Consider the following 9,151-nt stretch of genomic DNA (forward strand, 5'->3'; position numbering starts at 1 on the left):
TTTTTTTCAAACAAATTCGAAGTATCGGCGTTTTCAGCTGTAATTCCAAAATCTAGTAATACTTTTTCTGCTTCGTCATTTTCCATAATATTTTCTGGAGAAAATAATGAAATATTACCCGATGTTCTGAAATTATAAAAGTGAGCAAGTGAGTTAGGTTTTAACCACAAAAACCAAAGGGATTAAAAAAAAAATTCAGGAAGGCTCTAGGATAACCGAAACATATAAATTAATTAAAGAAATTTCCAATAAAAGGCAAACACCTAAAGTAAAAAATGATAGTATTATTTTCGGCGAGTATGTTGCCAGTAACTGGAGTTATTTGATCAACGCACAAAAACAATGATTTAGCATCAAATAAGTAGTCTTATTTGCAATACTGAAAATAACTATATTCTTAATAATCCTGGCAACCAAAATTTTCAATTTAATATTAATCATCAAGCTTCAGCCAGTTCAGCCAACTCAATATCATTTTCATCTCCACTGTCACCACCAACTGCATCATCTATTCACTCAATGTCTTCCACTCCACCCCAGTCACCATATTACCCTTCTATAGTGCAGCAGCTTTCTTATCATATGGCCTACCTCACACGGAGATACTAAAAAAAAACTGCGATCACCTAGGTACTAGGAGACTGGGCGACTAGGCAACTGCGCATGTGTATTTGAATGGCGACGTTCAGACGGTGCTACTTAAGTCGCCGCGACTGATGAACTGACGCGATTAGTCAACTGGCAGACTAGACATGCCGGTCTCCACGCCACTTTGGTTGATCTAGTTGCTAGGTAATTTTTATTTCGTGAAATAGTAAAATAGTAAAATAGTATAACATGGTTAAGAATTTTAATATAAAATTTGTGCAACTAATAGAAAAGCATCCCAAGCTATATAATTATACGTTAAAAATCTCTCCAGAAGAAATTTAACGGAAAAAGCTTGGAGTGAAGTAGCCATAGAAGTTAAGCTCACAGGTTAGGATATTCGAGTATTATCAAAATAATATGTACCTATAATAATTGGTTCTGAGTAGGTGGCTATAAATAATGTATTATTTATAATTATTTATTAATTATAATTTGTATATATATTTATGTACTTATATTTAATTTATTATTATGATTGGGGCCCGAATTTATACGAAAATTCATATTCTTCTACAATTCACTTAATTATAATAATAATTTTGATTATAAATGTCGACGTTTCATAATGTATAGATTATTTGGGTCATTTGTTTGCTTATTTTTGCATATTTCAATAAAAATGCGCATTAATTGCATTTTTTGATATTTGCATAAATTTCGATCGTAAATAACCCATGATAATGTACATCGATAAAGTAAAGTTATCGACGAATATCGAAATATATTGGATTTTCTAGTGGTTATAATTTATAAATACACGTCTACATTAGATAACGGTACTGTACACAAGATACTATAACTATATTATAAATAATACTCTTTTTTTTAAGTGTAAATACAAAAAAAAAAATAACTTTAATAATAAAATAAACAATTTCAAATATTTTTGTTTATTATTAAATAGAAAATTATGAATATAGTTATTCAACACATTTTAATACTTAAACAGGTAATTTATTATAGTTTAAAGTTTAAACACAATAGTTCCATTAGCATGGAATAGAGGCTCGGGAAGTGAAAAAGTAATTTGCTAAATAATTTCTAACTTCATTAGCGGAAGCGCTATCACGTAACACAAGGTCTTGAATTGGTAATACCGTTGTACTATCGATGTTATCTTGAGTGTTTTCAACTTGTTCATATGGTGTATATTTAACTCCTTTTTTGCGAATGAAATTGTGAAGAATGCACACAGATTTTATAATATCAGTCACTCTTTCTGTATTACGGGTGCGAATTGCACTGCTTAAAACTTGAAACTTTTCGGTCATCATTCCGAAAACACATTCTACAGTTTTCCTAACTCGGCTTAGTCAGTAGTTAAAAATTCTTTTGACATTATTAAGATTTCTCTGTGGGTATGGTCGCAACAAATATGGTGTCAATGGAAAGGCTTCATCGCCGACAAAGTAGAAAGGAAAATATTAATCATTTAAATCATCTAATAATTTTGAAGGGAATGGTATATTTAATCTTCTAGTTGTAATCCACTTCTTAATTGTTGATGCTCGAAATATTCCGCCATCACAATTTCTACCAGCATAACCAGTTTCGATAGTAGTAAAAAAACCATCTGCATCACTACATGCCAATAATACTATCGAATGATACATTTTATAGTTAAAATTACTTGATCCACTGCCTGGTAATTTATCGATTCATATGTGCTTACCATCCAATGCTCCCAAACAGTTTGGTAAATTCCAGAGTGAATAGAAACGTTGAGCTATTAATTTCCAGTTTTCTTCAGTTGGTGTAGACTGTAGGCATATAAGAATCTTTCAATAATTCCCAGATCAATTTTGTCATTTCACGTATTATGTATATAACTGTACTTACTCCTTTAGCAAAGTATAATGCAAGCGATACAAAAGTAGATCCTGTTGCTAAGTACCTGCAAACAATTTATTACATTTTAATTCTTATCATCCAGCAATACGGTAGTGTCTGAATAATTAAAACTCAACGTCAATTATTTTAGACTTTGTATTATTTAAATATTAATTATTATTGATATTTTATAGTAAACGAGTGTAAAGAAAAATGGAAGAACCTCCGTTCCGTATTTGTCCGTCATATGAAACCCCCTGCAAAAGGTTCCAGTTTTAAAAATAAAAAACCTTATTATTTGACAGAATTCATGCAATTTGTGCTTCCATTCATAAGAGCATGGGTACACCAGTTGGAAATTTATCTGATTTCCCTCAACAAAGTCCAACTGAGCTAGCACAAGATTCTGCAGATCAGACACAAAACGAAATAGATAATGACGAAGAATATGAAGATTTTTAACTATCATACGTAGATAATGATCTGTTATCACCCAACTGTCCTACCTAACTACCTTCATGTCCAATACAAGTACAACAAGACAATGTTTCTAATGAAAAATCGTTAAGTGATACATGTAAAATACCTTTAACTTCAAGGAAAGGAAAATTTCAGAAGAGAGGAAATACTGATGTGGACAAATCCTTTATGGAGTACTTAAATATGAAAAAAAAAATGATCACCACCTTCTTTTTGTAAGTCACTTAGTAACATTCCACTATATAATTCTCTATTTCTATACAACGATGTCATCCACCATTGACGTTTTTTTTTGTCTTAGATTTTTTTTTTTTTTATTAACGCTTTCATGAGCACAAAACTTGAAACAGCTAATAAAAAATCATCTTCTTCACTTGATGAAATTTTAATCACAAAAATTCAAATATTTAAATTAAACATAAATATATTGAGGCTAAAAATCTTTAACATTTACTAAAATTTTTAAAAAAATTCAACTTTGCAACTACAGTCCTAACTCGACAGCAGCTTGGTCGATACTAAATGTGTATTAATACCAAAATTGTATTTAGGAACGAATATTTTTGTAGGAGCGAAGACTAGCGAACGTGAACGAGCGAACAATGTAAACGGTTGTGGCCGATACGAAAGGTGCGTTTAAATGGAGCCCGAACACGAACGAATGCTAGTAAACGAATACGAACGCATATTCGCTAGATATTCGGCCACAACCGTTTACATTGTTCGCTCGTTCGCATTCGCTGGTCTTCGCTCTCACAAAAATATTCGTTCCTAAATACCAAAAAAAAAATATACATTCAGTATCGACCAAGCTGCTGTCTAGTAAAGACTGTTGAAAATTTGAATTTTTTAAAAAATTTTAGTAAAAGATTTGTGTTCAATTTAAATATTTGAATTTTTATAATTAAAATGTCATCAAGCGAAGAAGATGATTTGTTATTAGCTGCTTCAAGTTTTGTACTCATGAAAGCATTGATAAAAAAAAAATCGAAGACAAAAAGAAAACGTCGCTGGTGGATGACATCGTTATATAGTAATAGAGGTTTAAGTAATGGAATGTTACTAAGCGATTTACAAAAAGATGGCGGTGATCATTTTAAAAATTGCTGTAGAATGTCATATGAAACATTTAACCAATTACTGACATTAGTTGAACCTAAAATTCGAAAAGAAGATACAAATTTTCAAAAAGCTATACCCTGTAATGAAAGACTCGCTTTGACATTAAGGTATTTGGCGACAGGAGATTCATTTGCGAATTTGTCATTGTTTTTTAAAATTTCGAAATCATCGATTTCACACATTATACCAGAGGTCTGTACGGCCATAATTGAAGTTCTACAAGACTACATACAGGTAATTTTTTTAAATATATTATAATTATAAAATAAAAAATAAATATATGCTTACATACTTACATTGTAATAAACTTATAAGTATCATGTATAAACCATATAACAATATTATAAAAAATTAAAAAATCAAAATTAAAATATCTCTTTTTTCAAATAACAATATATCCTTTCTAATAATATAATATTGTAATAAACATAAATATAATCCATATAACAATATTATTAAAAATTAAAAAATCAAAATTAAAATATCTCTTTTTTAAAATAACAACATATCTTTTCTAATAATATAACAGTGTAATAAACTCATTATAAGTATAAGCTAAAAAACATAATAAAAAAAAAAAAATTAATTTTAAATTTTCAGACCAAACTGTATTATAAATTTGACATAGTAGTTAGGTCATCAATTGGGATAGTTTCTGATGTATTGACATTAGCTGATGTGTTGTAGTTAATAGGCGGTGTTTGCTGATATTGATACTCGTATGTACGTTGGAAGTTAGACATATGATAAGAAGGCTGTTGCACTATAGAAGGGTAATATGGTGACTGAGGTGGAGTGGAACACATAGAGTGAATAGATGATGCAGTTGGTGATGACAGTGGAGATGAAAATGACATTGAATTGGCTGAACTGGCTGAAGGTTGATTATTAATATTAAATTGAAAATTTTGGTTACCAGGATTATTATGAATATAGTTTATTTCAGTAGTGCAAATAAGACTACTTATTTGATGTTGAAGCATTGTTTTTGTACGTTGATCAAATAACTCCAGTTTACTGGCAACATACTCACCAAAAACAATACTATCATTCTTCACTTTAGGTGTTTGCCTTTTATTGGAAATTTCTTTTATTAATTTATATGTTTCGGTTATCGTAGGGTCTTCCTGATTTTTTTTTCTTTTTAATCCCTTTGGTTTTTGTGGTGAAACAAAAACTTTTTCTTTTTGAGGTTGCTCTTCATTTGTGTCATATTCACTATATTTATCTTCCACAATAGATTCGATTTCAATAACGTCTTCACATGATTTATCATGTTCTATATGCGTGACAATCGGCTACAATAAGAAATTATAAATATTATGCAACATTTTTTCGGCGAAAAAAACGAATAATTCTTGAATCTTAATCGAATGTTTATTTTATCATATTTTATGATTCTTTTATCATAAAATACTCGTTATTTCAAAAAGTTTTTTTTTTTGAAAACAAAATATATTTTATAATATTTTTTACATATAGTTTCAACTTTCAAGTTGTTGAAAAACAACGTTTTTATTAAAAAAATATTTATTTAAATATTTTTTTTCCTTATATTTTTTTAAGTTTTTTTCTTTTTTGAACGACAACATAGTTTTAATTTCATATTCCAAAGCAGAATAATTTTCTGAGCATTTTGATACATAAAAATCGAATTAAGGACGAGTAATTTATGAATTATACGTATTTAAAGTTTAGACAAGCGTAGTAGTGGACAAATATTTTTTAACTATGTCAGTACTTGCGTTCGCATGGTTATGAAAATATATATATCTTTTATTTTATTTTTACACGTTAAAATAATTTAAAATTTTTCTTATTACATATTTTAGATTCTGAACAGAATCAGTTTTTTTTTTTTTTGTCTGTGTACAGCATAACTAGTCGAAATAATGCTTCAATTTCAAACTTTGGGGATGGTTTCCGAGGGCAAAGTGGATATCCTTGGTGCATTTTAAAGGTTAAAAGTAAACATTTTCCAACAGTTTTTAAAAAAATCGAGAAAAACAAAAAAAAAAATGTTTATATTAGCGTTTTCTATACACAATTATATTTTCAAAGTATTTTGATTTTTTTGAGCTATTTATAGACAATAGAAATTTTCAATTTTCTAAGTATTTTTTTTTTAAATAACGATAAAAATTTTTTGGCCGACCAAAAAATCTTTAAAATATAATACAACGTTTCTCATAAGTTATTGTAATAGCAGTTGAAAAATATTAGTATATTTAAGTAAAAATTAAGTAATATGTATATACAGATCAAATTTTGACAAAATTTATCAACATATCGCGAATACTTGCAAATTATTTTTAGGTAGTTAATAAATAAAAATGTATGATAAAACATTACATTTTTATAGCTAAAGTCTGTAGATTTAAAATGTTTTGTATAAGCAAATAATAATAAGATGTTAAATATTTTTGTCGATTTTAGATACCTAATACCCAAGAAGAGTGGTTAAACGTTGCAAAAAAATATGAATACGTTTGGAATTTTCCCCATTGCATTGGTGCAATTGATGGGAAACATGTACAACTACAAGCACCAATTGGTAGTGGAAGTGATTTTTTCAATTATAAATCAACTTTCAGTATAGTGTTAATGGCGGTTGTTGATGCCGATTACATTTTTTTATATGCTGATGTCGGATGTCAGGGCCGAATTTCAGACGCCGGAGTTTTTTGAAATACATCTTTTTTTAAACAGCTTGAAGAACAAAAATTAGAGATTCCACCAGCAGAAAAATTGATTGGACGGGAAAAGGCAGTGCCATACGTATTTGTTGCAGATCAAGCATTTCCTTTAAAACAGAACGTACTTAGACCTTACCCCGGCTCTCATGAAAAGGGATCAGATAAAAGAATTTTTAACTACCGTTTGTCGAGAGCCCGGCGAGTTTTCGAAAATGTTTTTGGTATTCTATCTGCCGTATTTAGAGTATTTAGAAAACCGATGCTACTTGAACCTCAGAAGGCTGAGGTTATAGTAATGGCATGTGTATACCTACACAATTTTATAAGAAAAGAAAAGTCAACGAGAGATATTTATTCACCAACGGACTTAATTGATCATGAAATTGAAGGGCACCTTGTCGATGGAACGTGGAGACAAGAAATACAGACTAACAGTGCATTCACTCCTATGGAAAGGGTTGGAAGAAGATCATCACGTTCGGCAGAAGAAATTCGAGATGAATTCGCTGAATATTTTTCAAGTGTTGGTGCAGTGCCATGGCAATCAAAATTAGCATAAGAATCAGAAATAGTTGACATAGAATTTACTCATAATTTTAATATTAGTAGAAAGTTGTAAGTAACTAGTATAAATATAAATTGTGTTAATATATTTATTAAATATTTATCAATAACGAAATAAAGAATTTATTTATTTATTTAACATTTATGAATCTAATATAAGATAGGTACAAAAATAATTATCATTATTTAGATGTGTTGTAAAAAGCCGACGTATTTCGGAATATTTCTTGGTAATCATTATCAAGTATTGTCTGACTATCGAAAAAAAAAACGGTTTTTTTGTTGACAATAAGCACCGTAATAATCAGGGTCCAGTATACAAAGAAAAAGGTCAGTTGGGTTCCGTTTAAACGTATACACAAATGAATAGAAATGTATTTAAGATATAATATTATAATGTTATGGTTTTCAATTTTATACTAACTATATGTAATTTTAAGTACTTAGAAGAAGAGTTTCAAAACATTTTTATAACGTTCAACACGTACATTTCTTATAACGGTAAACAGTATTAATTTATTTTTTATTTAGGCCCTGCTTAGAAATTATTAATACATATTTTAAAATACAATTATTTAGTATTTTATAAAGCTATAAAATATTTTATAAAAAAAATATCAAAATGTTTTTCCTTACTAATAAGAACCACCTTAAATTGTGCACAGTTTTATGTACTATAAGTCTATAAATAAAAAAAATAAAATTACTCACATCAACTGTATCTTTGGTAATCCGTGGTTTAAATTTATCATTTAAAAACTTCATTTCTTCAAATGCAAACCATTTTGAACGATAAATCTCGTCTGTTCCAGCTCCTGAACGTCCACTACTGGCTTCACGTTGTCTCTCTCTTCGGTAAGAAGCTAAAAGGCTGTCCATTTTTTTTCTCACTTCATTTACATTTAGGTTTAGTTCCTTGCTTATTTCCGTCCAAAAATCTATTTTTTTTTTCACCATTTTATATTGAGGATCAGTAGGATCCCAAAGGATTGGTCTTAATTTATATAAGTTAATTAATTGTAAGCATTCTTCGTCAGTCCACTCCATAATATAATAGTAAATAAAATCACAAAAAATGACATAAAAAAACAAATACGCGTTTTTATTAAAGTACCGTTTGGGCGCTATAGTCACGAATCGTAATACGGGCCGAATGCCGTTTAAACTGAACGGAGGTTTTCTTTGATCAGACCACCCTCGGAGCGAACGCTTCCGAACGCGAACGAGCCCATTCGTTCGTGTTCGGCTAGACCGTTTACATTGGTTCGTTCGTTACCATTCGCATGCATTCGTTCGCGTTCGGGCTCCAATGTAAACGCACCTTAAGGGCTAATAAAATATCGTGGAATGATGTCCAATTTTTATAATTTCCCGAAAACACTGGTACATTTACATTACTGCTTAGACGCAGATATGAGTACACTGTATATTGCTTTTTGATGGCAATGACAGGTTTCTCATCCGGATTGCTGGACTTATGTTTCGAATTGGTATGGACTGTACTAAATACGACGTTGGTAAATGAAATAAAATGCACCTTTAATGTTGTATAATAATATTATAATAATTTCAGTCACTCGCACTAGCGCGTTCATCATATGACAGTATATTCACGACTGAACTCGGAAATTACAGACAAGATAGTCAATAAGATTATTACAGCGAGTATAGATATAACAATAATCAATGTAGATATGTATAAATATTACAAAATACAATTGATACGTCATAGCACAAAATGACCGGTATCTTGTGATTAAAGCCTTAACACATGCAATAACTTATTTTAAACTTAACATACAATAATA

General features: G+C 29.6%; 1 protein-coding gene and 1 long non-coding RNA gene across 2 annotated transcripts; one reads left to right on the forward strand and one right to left on the reverse strand.

The window, feature by feature from the left end:
• The first annotated feature begins 652 nt into the window (after window positions 1-652).
• Window positions 653-3,583, forward strand: LOC126552004 (uncharacterized). Its single transcript, XR_007605862.1, has 3 exons — window positions 653-978; window positions 2,676-3,176; window positions 3,513-3,583. It is a non-coding gene; the product is annotated as an uncharacterized LOC126552004 (long non-coding RNA).
• A 1,111-nt stretch (window positions 3,584-4,694) lies between these two features.
• Window positions 4,695-8,503, reverse strand: LOC126552477 (uncharacterized). The gene is made up of 2 exons (XM_050207179.1): window positions 8,055-8,503; window positions 4,695-5,381 (listed from the first exon to the last, which is right to left on the reverse strand). Exons 1-2 carry the CDS (start codon window positions 8,388-8,390, stop codon window positions 4,695-4,697), a joined length of 1,023 nt encoding a protein of 340 aa, XP_050063136.1. The 5' UTR covers window positions 8,391-8,503.
• Between the last annotated feature and the right edge of the window lie 648 nt (window positions 8,504-9,151).

This window comes from Aphis gossypii, chromosome X (genome assembly GCF_020184175.1).
Source record: "Aphis gossypii isolate Hap1 chromosome X, ASM2018417v2, whole genome shotgun sequence".
NCBI lineage: Eukaryota > Metazoa > Arthropoda > Insecta > Hemiptera > Aphididae > Aphis > Aphis gossypii.

Bases quoted from the DNA above. Each gene is read 5' to 3' on its own strand.
- LOC126552477 (XM_050207179.1), bottom strand. From the start codon at position 8,390: ATGGAGTGGACTGACGAAGAATGCTTACAATTAATTAACTTATATAAA. The intron at 5,382-8,054 runs GTGAGTAATTTT...TTCTTATTGTAG, and splicing joins TTACCAAAGATACAGTTGAT to CCGATTGTCACGCATATAGA.